General features: G+C 29.8%; 1 protein-coding gene across 1 annotated transcript in view; it reads left to right on the top strand.

Moving 5' to 3' along the window:
* Positions 1-1,515: 1,515 nt before the first annotated feature.
* Positions 1,516-17,381, top strand: part of LOC112466534 (leukotriene A-4 hydrolase-like) — a 25,534-nt gene continuing 9,668 nt past the window's right edge. The window contains exons 1-10 of the mRNA XM_025034659.1: positions 1,516-1,564; positions 1,995-2,107; positions 2,180-2,331; positions 2,420-2,531; positions 2,592-2,660; positions 2,854-3,148; positions 3,287-3,588; positions 3,741-3,995; positions 4,081-4,373; positions 13,239-13,318. Coding sequence (XP_024890427.1) covers positions 1,516-1,564; positions 1,995-2,107; positions 2,180-2,331; positions 2,420-2,531; positions 2,592-2,660; positions 2,854-3,148; positions 3,287-3,588; positions 3,741-3,995; positions 4,081-4,373; positions 13,239-13,318 — 1,720 coding nt within the window. The remainder of the gene's footprint in view (positions 1,565-1,994; positions 2,108-2,179; positions 2,332-2,419; positions 2,532-2,591; positions 2,661-2,853; positions 3,149-3,286; positions 3,589-3,740; positions 3,996-4,080; positions 4,374-13,238; positions 13,319-17,381) is intronic.

Here is a 17,381-nt window from a genome sequence, read left to right on the forward strand (position 1 = left end):
CACTAGAGGCGCCACATCTATAAAGCTATATCCACACAAACTTGCATAAGCCCGTAAACATAAGCATAAGAAAATTGATTGGTCCATATGCATAAGGGAATAGACCAATCCGTTTCTTTATGCATATGGTTATGCACTTATGCAAGTTTGTCTGGATAGATCTTTATGCGCGGGTTTTCCTCTCTGTATCAAGTCAGTCGTGCCTCGTATCACGTACTGAGCACGAGGTGCTAATAAACGTGTGCTATTGTAATACGACGTGTTATACGTTATTGTCCTTCCCGCGCTCACCTGCTATCACATACCTACCATCGTCAAACCGAATTCACGGAACGCAGCGCATATCGTATAATTTTTAATTCAAAAGTAGATTCATGTTAGATTAAAATTTATTTTACAAAGTGTTAGAAGTTTATTGACCGCAAGTGATCAAAGTTGTCCTTGGGTCTGCTTATCCGTCGAGCAATTTGCTATATTAAAAGTACATTGCAATTATTAGGGTATCGTGACTCGTTCAATGCAACACGATCAGTTTTAATGTAATAAGTTAATTTGTATTTGATTAATAGTACATTTAATTAATTTATCAACTATTATATATATATATATATATATATATATATATATATATATATATATATTATCACTACTAAAACTATAGATTTTTAAACAAACAATTTTTTAATGATATTTATTCTTAATAAACGGGAATTCTTCACGAAAAGTATAAATTCTTTTTGTGGAATTTTCATGCATCCAATATCATTCTATATGTGTGTCCTTACATAATAAAAATGAATTTTATAACATGATATCAATTTGACGATAACTAAATATAGTTTTTCAATCAATTTTAGTATATTTTTTAAAGCCCAGTGCTTATTTTTTAGAACACCATGATATCACGTGACTTTTCGCAAATTATAACCCCTTCCCCCTCTAATACGAACAGGACGTGGTAATACCTAATTACCTAATTTGATTGATTACATGACTTGTTAATTTTCACTTTAGTACAAATTTTCGCACATAAATTGGAGGCTCAAGTAAAAACTTAGTACCTTGGGTACTATCCAGGGCGTTAGTTTTCTATGTCACATCGTCAATGATTTAAATAAATGCGAATCGTAACAGTTCGTCGCGTTGCGTTGCGTTGCGTTCAGAAGTGCCGTTCAAGTAATCAGACGAAAAAGAAGATTTTTTAAAACTATATTTACTTGTAAAGTATAATCTTTACATGTAATTAAAATAAACGAGTTTTGCAATGTACAACTATGTAATTTACTAAACTTATTTAATTCAAATACGTTTATGCGCGAAGAACCACAGTCACTTTGACTGTCCGACATTATAATAAACAAAATATATTATCAAACAAAGTAAAACGGATAGAAGTTAAAAGTAGCACTGTAACTTTGTGCGACCAGTTCAGACATAAGATTACTTGGAGCAAGTTACTTGGAGAGGCTGTATAACGTGACTTATCTTACAATGGATATTTTAAGATCTACTAAAATGGATTTCTCAGGATCTACTGAAGATCCACACACTTTTGCGAAACCAGGTATTTCAATTATCTAATTAGCTACATAAACATAATATATAAAACTTTAAGATTATTATTTATTTTCTTTTTAAAGAAACAGAATAAGGAATATTTGCGGAAATTATTAGATGTTTAAAGACAAAACTGCTCCACATATCCTTAGCTGTTTAATAATTTAATAATTTATAGTTTTCAAAATTAAAATATACTCTTACAGTTTTAATAAACTGACAACTATAAATTTTATAAATCTTCTTAAACTTATAAAATATATTGTATTTAGTATAGAAGTCTGACAATTGTTTATATTTTACAGATAATATCACATGCAATTACTGTAATAATTTTCCGTACAACATATCACACTTTGTCATGTACTTACTCATTATACTTACATATTTATACCTATTACTTATATGTTTTAATTTCCGTATCTTTTTGATATTAGAACAAGCACGTGTAACCGATATCCATTTAGAACTGATTGTGGATTTTAAGCAAAAAGTTCTTAAAGGAAAAGCGATATTGACTATAAAAAAGAAATCTTCAATTAGTGGGATAGTGAGTAGAAATGTCATTTCATATCAGGAAAAAACTTTAATTAATTATTAAAATGTAATATCGAATAATTAGTTCTTAGATAACTATGGACTTTTTATATCACGTGTCACAAATATTGATGGAACAGATTTAGATTATCATGTTGGAATCCATCACATTTTTGGAAGCTCATTTTATGTAGAGTTACCACCAACTGTCGATACTACTTGCAATTCTAACAATGAGTAATTATATAATATATTTTTAGAGAAATACAATTACTAATATTTATTGCTGTAAAGTTTGAGTATACCAATAACACTATGTTTTCAGATGTAAAATCGAAATTGAATATAAAACAAGCTCAGATTCTCCTGCATTATATTGGTTAACATCTGCACAAACTGCCAATGGTACACATCCCTTTTTACTGTCTAACAACAAGGTAAACAAAGACATTTTTCCACATTAAGACAGATTATATAAAAATCTGTATTTTTTTCAGCTAATATACGCTAGAGCATGGTTTCCCTGCCAGGACACCCCATCCGTCAAATTTACATACACTGCCAAGGTAAGAATTTAATCAGAGTAGTATTTGTATGTATTCCGCATTTATTCATTTATATAAAAACAATTATGTACAATTGATCATTATTGATACTATTGACAAAAGTAGTAAAATTTCACGAAAAAATGGAATACTTTTGTAAAAAAAAAAAAAATATCTATATTTAATTTTTATTGACGTATATTTCATATTATAGATTTTGGTACCAAAACATTTTACGGTTCTTATGTCTGCACTTTTGCAAGCAGTAGACCGCGTGGGACCGGAGCTAGAGGTACATGAATTCCGTCAAATAGATCCAGTCCCATCTTATGCGGTGATTATTGCTGTGGGCTCACTACAGATAAGATATCTTAATGAAAAATCAAATATGTTTATCGAGAAAAAATTTATTGACGAGCCTCCCGATACATTTCTTATTAATACAGGCATTAATACGATTGAAAGAATGTTGGAGATTGCCAAGAGTTTGTGTGGACCTTATCCTTGGGGTAAAATAACAACTAAATACGTTGATACTAATTTATTTAAAAAACATATAATAAATTTTACCTTTGCGCTTTATCAAAATCCTACTATTTTATTTAATGTTATTTTTTTTGTTAATACATGCAAAATTATATCTGTAGATAGGTACGACATATGCGTGCTTCCACCAAATGTCGCTCATTTGAAAATAGAATGTCCACGCGTGATATTTATTTCACCAACTCTACTTGGCGGAGATCTTACTTCTATCAGTTCACTCGCTCGCAACATCTCACAGAGCTGGGCAGGAAATTATGTTACATGTTCCAATTATGAGCATTTGTGGTTAAATAAGAGTTTCAGCATTTTTATTAGCAGGAAAATTAAAAGTAAATTACTGATGCAGATTAAAGACATCAAGTCTTTTCTTGAGAGGAAAGAACAAAATGACTTGAACAATATGGTATGGTATTAACATTGATTAAATCATAGAAATGAAATAATAAATAATGTTACCAAATAACAATATTTTACATTGTATACACAACACACACACACACACACACACACTATTCTTACATTCTTACTGTATTATCTTCTGAAATTGTATTACAGATCCAAGGAATGGAGCATCCTCACATGCTAAAGTGCTTATTACCCAATTTGACGTGTTTATTGCCCCATAAAGCTACTGAATATGTACCTTACGAAACGGGATGTATGCTTTTAGATCATCTAGAGGAAATATTAGGGGGATCCTCAGTATTCGAACTGTTTCTTAAGTCTTATTTTCACAAATTTGCATTCAAAAGTATAAACACTCAAGATTGGATAAACTACTTGTATCAATATTTTCCCGACGAAAAGGAGGTAACATCTTTTTTATACAAACTACAGTTTCACTAATATTCAGATTTTTTGCATCTAAAAATAATGACTTCCGCTTTGCTTTCAGATATTAGGTAATATTACATGGAACACGTGGTTCCATGATATACCTTTGCCACCTACCGTGCCGGAAATGACTGCTTGGGAAACAAAGTATTTCAAATTAACAGAAGATTGGGTCAAATGGAATTGTAAAAGCCATACTAAACCTGATTCCTTAAGAGATAAAAAGTTCGATTTTAACGTTGAGAAAATAATATTCTTAAACTATTTACATGACTTTCATGAGAATTTGACCGAACAGAAACTGGCACTAATTTTGTATCGTTACCGTTTCGAAAACCATAATGCTGAAATACGGTAAATATGTGTATCTATACATTCGAATAATGGATTCACAACTGTTTAACGTAAAACGTATCTGTCTCTCAGGTTTCTTTGGCTGCTATTGTGCATTAAAGTTCGATGGGAACATAAAGTTAATTCAGCTTTGATGTTTGCTATTCAGTATTGTTCACCAAATTATGCATGTCCTATATTTCAACATTTATACGAATGGGAAAAAATGCGTAAACGAGCAATCAATACGTATATTCGCTGTAAGAAAAAGATGTTGGATAAAACCCAAAATAAATTAAACAGTATTCTACATCTACCTTTATAATCATTTTGTTAACAATTTAGCTGATTTTCTCACAGGGTAAGGCATTAGTAACTAATAATATAAAATAATTTATTTGTTGTAAAAAAAAACTTCAAAAATGTTAAATTGGTTATGGACAAATATGGCAGAAACAAATTTCTATACCACACATTTGTGATAATATAATATCGTTGAAATTTAAAAAGTTTTTTATTTTATCTGTAAATTGCAGTGCCAACGATTGAAGGCAGCTCGGTTTGCAATGATGTATGACGACAATTCCTGTTGGATCGTTGAAAGATGTATAAAAATAAAACATATCTTTTATACACGGAATATCGTAGAAATTTAATCTTTTCTATGTAACATAAATATTTTTGTATAAGTTCCTAAATTGTATTTTACTTACAACAAACGTATTACTTTAAACAAAATATCAAATCTTGACGAAAGAATTGAATCTTGGATATACGCAGAAATGAATTCACGATGCCACCTCCTTGATTAATCGCGTTAGCATATAACTTGCACTTTGTTTATTTAATATAAAATAATTAGCACATAAGATAAAGATAATTATTTCCTCATATTCTGAACAAGGATCGGTATAAATATGCTATTTTAGGTAATGCTTTTATAATTATTATTAAGTAATAAAGAATTGAAAATTATCCGCTTGTTTATTATTAATATCGTCAAAGTTAATAATAGACCAAAAAGTATTACTATTTTTTTTTTAATTATTATAGGGCCAGTATAGCTTCGATGTATATTCCTTATCGCGACCAAAAATTACAATATTTTGTTCCTCAAGCACATTTCGAGTTCTGTACCATACATATTTTTTAACAACAATCCGGAACTACTATTCCCTGTATGACAATAATTCTCGTTATTATTAATATCTTTAATGATTTTTTTTAAATAACCATAAAAGAATATAGAATTATGTGCTAAAGTTTTAAATATTCAGAGTTAAAGATGCAGCATGTTAATAATAACAGGTGTTATTTGTAATGAAAGGAAGGAGTTCAGTAGCTGGTGGTGCTCATAAAATCTCAAAAACGGCTCAAACAGTTTCTTTCAAAAATTTTTACATGTTGAAACCAATATCTGAAATGTGTCAAAAACAGAATTTGAAAAAAAATTCTTTGAAAAAATAAAAAGTATTATAATTACAAGAAAAATGCAAAATTACATTTTTTCTTCAATAAAATTAAAAAAAAATTTTTTTCAAATGTTGCTTTTAATACATTTTAGACACTTTTCTAGATTATAAATCCATTTGTTATTTTGTCTTACATTATTTTTGGTTATTCCAGAAGAACTGCTTCCCTTTACTACCAATAACTCCCGTTATTATTAATAGTTTTAATAATTTTTTTTAAGTAACCATAAAAGAATATAGAATTATGTGCCAATGTTTTAAATACTCAGTTTTTTATTTTTTAAATATTTAACTTCAAAAAAGGTTTATTTTTTGCTCTTGTCAAGGTTGTCTAACCTTTTAATGTTCTTTTTTACAAGGTAAGTCATTAGTAACTGCAATATAAAATAACTTATTTACTAAAAAGGTATAACGTTTAGGAAATATTGAATTATTTATGGAATAAATATGATGAAAACAAATTTCTATACCACCCATTTGATATAAAACAATTTCTAAAAAATTATTTATTTCGTTTGTTATTTGCAGAACTCGCGATTGAACGTAGCTCGATTCGCAGTAATGCATGACGACAATTCCTGTTGGATCATCAAAGCATGTTTAAATTTGTCAAAATAAACAATATACCTTTTATATACAAAATATCATATAAATAATCGTAGTAGTGTAATTTTGTGTAATATCTACATAAGTTTCTAAATTTTATCTTCCTTACATAATGGATTATTACTACATATTACTGAGATCAGACCTTGATAAAGAGATCGAATTGTAGATATACATAAATGTATGTTATCTCTTCATCAATCGCGTTAGCATAACTCGAATTTTGTTTATTTAATAAAAACTAATTAACATGTAAGGTAATAGTTATTTGTGTAACAAGTGCGGGATGTTGAGAATTGGACACGAGTGCGGAGTGGACGCGTGAGCTGAAGGCGAGTGTAACTCGCTAATTAATTAAAAATTCCGAGTTCACGATAACATATACTATCGTCAAATCTAGTTCACGGAACGCAGCGCATATCGCACGTATAATTTTCAATTCAAAAGTAGAGAATATGTTGGATTAAAATTATTTTACAAAGTGTTAGAAGTTTATTGACCGCAAATGATCAGTCCTTGAGTCTGCTTATTCGTCGGGCAATTTGTTATATCAAAAGTACATTGCAATTATTAGGGCGTCGTGGCTCGAGCTGGCAGGTAGCATGTTACATGCCGTTTTATTGTTCAGTGCAACATAATCAGTTTTAATGCAATAAGTTAATTTGTAATTTGTAGTACATTTAATTAATTTATCAACTATATATTAACACTCCTAAAAATATAGATTTTTAAAGAAACAATTTGTTATGACATTTATTGTGTACCTATGTAAGTCATAACTGTAATATAAAATAACTTATTTACTATAAAGAAATAAAGCTTAGAAAATATTGATATAATTACGGAATAAATATGGTGAAAACAAATTTTTATATCACGCATTTGATATAAAACAATTTCTAAGAATTGCTATTTCGTATGTGATTTGCAGAACCCGCGATTGAACGTAGCTCGGTTCACCAATGATGCATGACAACAATTCCCGTTAAATCATTAAAGCATGTTTAAATTTGTGAAAATAAACAATATACTTTTATATACAAGATACCGTATGTAATTAATCGTAGTAATGTAATTTATTGTACGTAACATAAATATATCTGCATAAGTTTCTAAATTTTATTTTCCTTATTACAATAAACTACGTTTATTATTTAAATCAGCTTTTGACAAAAAGATTGAATCTTGGATATACAAAAATAAATTCTCGATGTTACCGTCTTGATTAATCGCGTTAGCTTAGCTCGCAACTTTGTCCATCTAATAAAAAATAATTAACATATAAAATAAAAATAATTATTATCTTATATTCTGAACACGGTTCGGCAAAAATGCTATTTTTGGCAATGCTTTCAATTATTATTATTATTAAGTAATAAAGAATTGAAAATTATCCGCTTATTTATTATGGAAAACCGGGGCTCATTGGCACAAAGGGAAAGTTGGGAATGCGTTCCGTTTATTTATAGCGAAAAAAACAGTGGAAAAGTTGTCATAAAATATCTCTTTTATATATAACATACTTTTTATATAACATCGTATTAATGTTCTTCAGCTTGAGAAGTAAATCAAAGTGACGTATTATTAGTTAAAAGAAAAGGTTCTGTTACTATACGACATGTTATTTTGAGGAACAACAGTAATTTATTGTAATAAAATGACTGAAATCCAACGTATGTAGGGATGGGGTATGTTGGCTCATATCAAGGCACGCTTGACTTGTTGCGGCGCGCGTGAGACCTGTGTGGGTATGTGATTTGCTATATACCTACAATGCTAATATATAATAGAAGCTAGATACATTATTTATATTAATATTTTTATATTGAAGAAAGCTACATCTAAAATAGTTTACAATTGTTTTTCTGCAACAGCATTTTGCTATTTATTGATCATTACAAAATAACTTTAAAAGATGCAATTTTTATCAGGTTAAGTACATATCTGTTACTCGTTTGGTGTTTTTATTACGTTTTAGTTAATTTAACATGGACTTTTGTCGCATAGCCAACTTACCCTACTATCGGGGCAAGTTGACCACAATGCAGCATGTTTGTATTTCATTTATTACAAGGAAATTATACGGTATACAGGAGCGTTCCTGGCATGAAAATGTAGAGAAAGGTTCTCTCTATCATATTAGTATGTACTGTTTAATCATGAAAATTAGTTGTTTAAGAACTAAAATGCCGAAATTGTGAAAACTGTGCCAACGAGCGCCGGTCTCCCCTATTCAAATGTTGTCAAAGTTAATAATAAGCCAAAAAATGTTACTAATTTTTAAAAAAATTAATAATTATCAAAAAGACATTGTTAATTTAAAAAAAAAATAAGTATTAATTAATAAAATGTAAATTTTTTAAAAATCTTTAATTAAAAAAACAAAAATTTTTTTTCTTAAATAATAAATAATGGATAAAAAAAGTTTATAATTATTTTAAAAATTAATAATTAGTCGAAGAAATTTTTCACAATTGTAAAAAAATTAAAATTTAATAATTAGCAAAAAATAAATTTTTAATTATTTACAATTTAATATTTACTATCTTATTTTTACTTTTAACTAGACACTACAGACGCGCGCTACGCGCGCGCTATTTATCTTTAACATTTCACTATTAACCCTATTATACACAACTGTCAAAATATACAATGACAGCTGCAAATGAAGTAAGCGCAGCAAGAAAACCAATCGGCATCGCGGAAAAGCGGCAACAATAAACTTCACATCTCCTTTTTAGAAAAGGATTATTCTATAAAATTCAAAGTAATTTTTGAAGAATCTGATATTACATTTTTGTTTTTTTGATTAATTGAATACAGCAGAGTTTGAAAAAATTTGTAACCTCTCAAGGGTTTTCTTCAATGAGTTATACAAGGTGTAATTTTATCTTCCTCTCTCTTTCTCTCTCTCTCTCTCTCTCTCTCTCTCTCTCTCTCCTCCCCTTCTCCCGGTTTTTTTCAAATTTTGAAATGTAAATGACAGAAAATAATACCTATAAGAAGTATATTTTTGTTTTGCATTATCTTATACTGCAGCACATTATAAAGTAAAATTAAATAATGTTGTTTATGAAGAAAAAATCAATAAAATATAACAATGTTGTAAGAATACACTTTATATTTTATTACAATTGTTTACTCAATCCCGATATTTGTGAAATTGAAAACGCGTTGTCAATACTCATATTTTACGCTTCTAATTTAACTTTTTGTTTGTAGAAAATATATACGATATTTGATCAGTTACTCAATAATAAAATTTACTTTATCTGCCCCCTGGCACTTCCAGCATCCATAATTCATTAAAATTTCAAGCTGGTAGTTTCCAACGCGATCAGAGATGCTGTCAAAACGCTTATAACTGTTACAATGTCGAGATATGAAAGGAATTTCAACATTCTGGCTCAGATTATATTCGGAACATTTGTTTTGCGATAGCATCATCTGAACAATTTTTTAGAAGTAAACGCGTTAAGGTGCCAATTCATGAGACGCTGAAAATGAGCGTCAACAAGGTGAACGTGGTGGTTTCGCTTTGACGCTAGCGTCAAAGAAATGAAGTTGAATTTGTTTAATATTCAGCGTCGTCGCTGAATCGTCGTTAATCGTCCCAGTACAATCAAACATAGACTTTAAAATACGTAAAATATTAATTATTTTCAAGTAATATCTTCAAGTAATAATATTTTATGGATATATATATAAATAAAAGATATTATTTCTGAAGATTTTTACTTGCTAAAAATGAGCGTCGAGCGTTAACGTGAAAAGGCACCTTTAAAGATTAAATCTTTCTGAATTATAATTTATCATTAATTAATAATTAACTCATATATTTTTAAAATATAAACTGTCAGTGGGATAACAAAAGATCAAACATTCTAATAAAAATATTAATCAAGCTAAAAAGCCTTTTCATAATACAACACACCCCAAACTCTTACTTTTAAGAATATTAAATCGTCAAATGTTTTCATTATTTATATTTTTTATATATACAATTTTATCTTTTTGTAAAGGAGATCGAAATTCAAACAGCGTTGCAAAGTATAATATACGTGAGAAAAAGCTTGAGAAAATCCGGATAGGCGCATTCCAACCGTAGAAAATTTTAAAAATGATTAATACGCTCGAGACGAAAGCTCAGCAAAAGGTTCCATGAATAATTGCATAGAAATTTCAGAAATATATCTAGAACTTTGTAAACCACTTTCTTCAGAAAATGTTAATCCGCGATAACAAATTAAACTATTACATATATGCAGTATTCGAAACATGCAAGATAGTTGCATTTATCACAGCTAAATGTAAATGAATTCCACATTCTAATTCCATATTCTAATTCTATATTAAAATAGGAAATTCACGTAATAGATAATTATACATTATTATTATAATTATACGATATTACTTTATTTATATTACTTTCAAATTTTTGACAAAATATTTTATTTTAAAATAAAAGATACCTGTAACATAAAAGTTGATTGCATTTACAGTCAAACTTACTATTTTTTTGAAAAAAAAATTAAATTTTTTAAAATATTGAATATTATCTCCCAAACAATTGACAAATCGAGATTGCACATAACGTAACGCGGGTAAAAGCGTTTATTTCTCTTGAATCAAAACGCGAAACACCGCAGCGGTTAGCTTAACCTCATAATTTTTTCAAATTTGCTGATCACGTGACCGTCGATCCATTTTTGAATTTGTTTTTCATTCATTCATTTGTTCGTTTTAATTAACTTTTTCGAGCTCATGACGAAATTCAAGAACTGGCTACTTACCGCGTTGCGACGAAATAAACGCGAGCACCATATAGTAGCTTAATTAAATGGATATCGACTATGCGGCTGCGACGTGATACGTTATCGGTGCTATAAGAAAGATCTGCTCTTTGCTGCGAATCCGCATTTAACCCGCTACGTCATGCGTTCAAGAACTCGCCATTACGAACCGCTGCTGCTGGAATTTCGAGTTTAAGCAAATAGTTTGCTGTCTACTATACGAGCATTTATTTACGCGCGCATTGTTGCAGAAACCTCGTGTAATGGCTCTAAAACTGAAACTTAAACCAAGTGCAAAGTAGCTCTACATAGCTTTATATAGCTTTATAAAATTTGTATTTAAAATACGAATCAATTAGAAAACGCGCAAATTGTTACAAACAAAGAATGGTAACTTTGAAAAGAAATGGTTTTTTTCCTTGACTTCTGAAAGAGCTATTCGATAATACGATCGACACAATGAAATAAATTTGATAAGCTGCAGTATCTTTGGATTTGAAGCAAATTATGATAATGCATCATATTAATTAATCACGTAGAAAAAAACTCGTTAGAATCCTGACAACATAATAATAGTCTTCTTTTTTAGAAATTACAAATAAATCGTAATTGTTGTACAAAGAATCTACGGCGGACGCACTGGGATCGCTTTTTATAATAAGAGCACAAAGTACAATGAACAGATAAGCATGATGAATAAAAGAATATCCAGCGGAAAAGAGCTTTATATAAAGGGATAAAAAACTCAATTTCGAAGATTAGTCCTTCCGCGGATGTGCGTCCCTTAATGCAAAATTGCTTCTAAGGAATTACACGTCAAGCATTGTAAATAGAGAAAAGTTGTAAATCAACAAAATAAAGAATAAACTACTCGCGTAATGTTAAAATAGCGTTGCATTTTTTACGTGTTATTTCAATTTATAATTTAAAAGCCTCAAAAATAACTTTTTTAAATATTTTTTTATAATTTATTCTAATTGCAGTATTAAAATATACACATACTGCAATTAATATAGCGCGGGATTATACTAATTGTATATTGTGTAAAAAAAATTATTTAAACGTTGGGGTACGCAAAGATAAATTCAAAAAAACAACTCAAATTTGCTAAATTTCTACATTGTTAAATATTAATTGTAGGTACGTCATACATTTAATATGAATTTATATTCAATATGACTAAGCAAATCATTATGTATAGATATAATTATTCATTCACCATTTCATTCTTATTCAAATTAATCGTTTATTATTGCGTTTTAATTATTATTAATTCTCTCTCTTCATGTAAATGCTCACATTATTCAATGGCTAAATATTTCATAAATGTTTGAATAAATGTACAGAAATAAAGCTATAATAAATTTTATTTAACTCAATTTCCCTAAGATATAGTCGTAAAAATATATTCATATTTTCTATTTTAATATTTTTTTAACAATAAATGTTTCTTACGAGGAGACTTACGGAAGTGTAACTCACCGATTTTAATGAAACTTGGCATACCTGTAAAACATCAAAAAATAATCGACACGTATTTTTTTATTTCGGCAATGGTGCGAGTTTAAGAGGAGGTAACCGTTCAGAGGCCCAAAAAATGCATGAATTTTAGGAATTTTTTTTTATATGAAATAAATGAATTTGAAAAAAACTTTTAAGGGGTTTTATTTTTGTACTGTTACATAAAAAATTATTATTTTTTTATGTCAAAATAACGGCTCTTGCTTCCACGCCATGAAGACACAAACGACGTGAGTTTATGCGCGCGAAGCGCTCCATACAAAAAATTTATTAAACTAAACTAAATTTGGGGGGCTTTATGGCTTTCCAATTTTTAAAAAACCTTCGGAAAACAAAATGGCAGCCATTAAAAAAAACCATTGTTTCCGTTAAATGGGGTTTTTTTTTTCAAATAGCTGCCATTTTGTTTTCCGGGGGTTTTTTAAAAATCGGAAAACCATAAGGCCCCCCAAATTTAGTCTAGTTTAATAAATTTTTTGTGTTTTTTGTTTCAGATTAGCTGGCAAGGCTGTGGAGCGCTTCGCGCGCATAAACTCACGTCGTTTGTGGCTTCATGGCGTGGAAGCAAGAGCCGGTATTTTGACATGAAAAAATAATAATTTCTTATGTAACAGTACAAGAATAAAACCCCTTAAAAGTTTTTTTCAAATTCATTTATTTTATATAAAAAAAAATTCCTGAAAGTCATGCATTTTTTGGGTCTCTGAACGGTTACCTCTCCTTAAACTCGCACCATTGCCGAAATAAAAAAATACGTGTCGATTATTTTTCGATTTTCTACAAGTATGCCAAGTTTCATTAAAATCGGTGAGTTACACTTCCGTAAGTCTCCTCGTTAGACATTTCTTATTACGTATTTAAATTATTTATTTTATTAAGCAGTATACATACATATATTAATATATTTTTATTATTATATACATTTCAAATATCTAACATTAATATAATATATGCTCTGATAAACTCATTGCAAAATTATTTTGGAACAACTTTTTGCAGTTATTTTTAAATTTAATATATTTAAATTTAATATATAGATAAAAATAAACGCGTTATTAAAAGAGATATAAATTTCCACACTTGTGCATAATATAAAATTTTGACAGTTCTAAAACAATGTATACTTTTTAATTAATTATTATCTATTATAGATAATTAAATAATCATTAATTATCCATAGATAAAATGCTTGTGAATAGTAGCTCGTCCATTATTCTCTAATTATGTAACAGTAATTTCTTATCGAAACAATATGAGACGTGCGATAAATTGTTCTAAAGTGGTACAACATTTATTCGACATTTAACAGCTGTTTAATATCGGTATTATATATGATTGTTAAAACTCGTTACAAGTTAAGGACCTTGCACGAAACCTGAATACTAAATTTTCATCATTCTTGCAACTTATTTTTGCAAATTATTATATCCATTATTATTCTCGTAATATTCAATTAATTAAATTTTACACAACCAAACTCAAGCAAATAATGCAAAATTTTGATGCAGTCAAAATACTTTAATTCTAAATTTAATTATTAAATATAGGTAAATCTATATAAGATTAATTTAAGGAAATTAAAGAAAATTTGTTTTTAAAGAGAAAACTCGTGTAATCTAGCATAAAAGTAATAAACTAAAGAGTGAGCGTTCATTCGACACTACGAAATTATTAAGCTAGAAGTAATCGATGTAACTATCATTATTTGTCGGCAATGTACCAGGCTAATTAAATCATATGCGATGAGCCCATATAATGGTGATATTATCTGGATTAATTCATTAATGCCACGGACGGTGCAGCTAATGTCATCCATAATGATGGTAGCACCTACGTGCTGTGTGCCTGACACATGTACTACGGTCTAGCGTTATATCTATACATCTCGTCATTATCTTATTTCTCACGAATCGGAATTAAAATCAATCCTATAAACAACAGGTAAGCCCATTTTACACAATTATCTATAATTCGCATCAGACTTTAAGACAGAATTCTATTTTAAAATTTCACATATCATGCATTTTGATACATATATAAATTTTATAACATATATCAATGTATATTATATTTCTTTCTTCAAATATTTTTGGTGTTATACAGCACCTAAGATCATAAGGGAAACTCTACCCTGAATTTAATTTCACACAAATTATAAATCGCCTAAAATAAATTTAAAATGTAATCAGTTAATTGATCTTGAAATTTAATATTTTTTAATACATATATATAAATACATTTAATTGTTTATAATCTTAATTTTTTTCTCTTGCTGCAATATATTAAATCATATAAAATTAAAATCTATAATTTTGATTTGTTTCCCTCTTCAGACAGTTATTTATCTTTTTTTCAGGGAGTGTTAATCGTAAGGCGAAATCTTGCGGAGATTTTCCACGTGACAAACATCCCGGGTAGAATTTTAAAAGAGGGCCTGTAAAGGCTGTAGACAGTTTTTCACCATTTCTGTCTAGGCCCTATCAAGAAAGCCTGTTTAGGACCTGCACAGAGATGTAACGCTTGTGTAAGTCAGAGCCTGATTTGTATATCTGACTAGGCTCTATTCTAGCACGCCTAACTAGGCCCTATCTAGACACCAACTTCCCAGTAATCCTTATATGATATTTACATTTAAAAAAACTATTTTTTTTTCGAAATTTTATTACTATTTTATAACTAAATTTGTTTCTTAAGATGCAGTCTATAATTATAAATATTTCCTCGTATTTGAAAAACAACACTTTACCTTAGTGGGATTCGAACTCGGGACCTCTGAATCGTGAGCCAACTGCCTTACGTGGTAGACTACTTCTTAATTTGATGTAAGTGTTATATATAGTCTACATATGTCGTAACCAGTGCAAATATATAATTTTTTAAAAATCATCTTAAGAAACATAATAATTAAATCAATGAATTATTTCATGATAATAAAAGAAATAAATTTTATGTAAAAAAATTGTAAAAACTATAATTTCACGGCAACAATCGTAGGCTTTCATGTTAGTGCCTGTTTAGAAAATTCCTTTTTAGGCCCTTTCTAGGCCCAACAATGGTAGACCTATTTTAGGGCATACCAATCTAAGCCCAACGTTAGCAGACCTTGATTGTGGCATCCATGCCAGTGCCTATTCTAGGCCCATTAAAGAAATTCTATCCAGAATTTGCTTTTCTAGTCCCTTTCTAGGCCCAACGTTTGCAGACCTTGATAGTGACATCCATGTCAGTGCCTATTCTGGGCCTATTAAGAAAATTCTATCCAGAATTTGCCTTTCTAGTCCCTTTCTAGGTCCAACGTTAGCAGACCTTGATAGTGACATCCATGTCATTCTAGGCCTATTAAGGAAATTCTATCCAGAATTTGCCTTTCTAGTCCCTTTCTAGGTCCAACGTTAGCAGACCTTGATAGTGGCATCCATGCCAGTGCCTATTCTAGGCCTATTAAGAAAATTCTATCCAAAATTTGCCTTTTTAGTCCCTTTTTAGGCCCAACGTTTGCAGACCTTGATAATGGCATCCATGTCAGTGCCTATTATAGGCCTATTTAGGTTATTCTATCCAGAATTTGCCTTTCTAATCCCTTTCTAGGCCCGACAATAGTATGCCTATTTTACGACATGCCTATCTAGCCCCAATATTGGCGATCCTATTTTAGGGCATGCCTGTTTAGGCCCTTTACAGACTTGGGGCACGCCTCGACAAAATTCTACCCGGGATGTCTCGCGTCTGAGTATTCAATCCGCTATCTACTGCAAAGGTTAGCCAAGTTACCTTGTTTACCTTGTTCGACCTGTCTCGAAACAATTTTTGTTCAATCTCTTTCTATTTGCAAATCTGAGTTTGTTTGTAGCCGAACAGCCAAGATATCTGCAAAAAATTTCAAGACTGGGATATCTGGGATGAAGTTATGGAGTTTGAATGTAATAATTTCAAAACTAATCTACGGCATATTTTTCTTCAATAGACGAACACTTCTAACTTTTCCTACCACCTTTTTACTTTTTTGCTCTCTACTACCAACTTTTTTATGAATAATCATTAATAATGTAAAAAATATTCTACAATTTTCATGTAAAACTTTTACTTACAAAAGATAAATGCAAAATTTATTTTAACAATTAGTATAATAAATAAGATAGTCAAAGAGAACAAATGCAGTCCTTTTAATTAATCATTATATATTCAAAGAAACTCAATCTGACGTGAAAATATCTTAAATTAATATAAATGTATTTTAAACAATATTTTAAACAATCCGTTGTAATTTCATTATTTTCTGATAATAGAAGAGTTAATTTTCATTCACCGCGCTTTCTTTCTAACGAAGAAAAAGGATAAAACACAAAGTGCTTTTATACCTTATCTTAAATTCTCTCCATCGCAAAATACAAAGTGTATACTGACACTTCGTGTGTACACGCGTGTGTGCGATATGCATACGCGTGTGTTGTAAACGAGCTCGTTCAACTCGCGAATTACAGATAAAAGGTAACGCCGGAGCTCATAAAAGCCGGCCACTTCCACCCTAATCCGAGTCGCAGTAGCGTAAATGGGAATTAAGAAGGAATCTTGGCCGATCGAGCGTGCAGATAAGTAGCCGATTGGAAGCCCGGAGGAGAAGAGCGTGGAAAACGTAA

This window comes from Temnothorax curvispinosus, unplaced genomic scaffold (assembly GCF_003070985.1).
Source record: "Temnothorax curvispinosus isolate PA1 unplaced genomic scaffold, ASM307098v1 QBEX01016322.1, whole genome shotgun sequence".
Classification (NCBI taxonomy): domain Eukaryota; kingdom Metazoa; phylum Arthropoda; class Insecta; order Hymenoptera; family Formicidae; genus Temnothorax; species Temnothorax curvispinosus.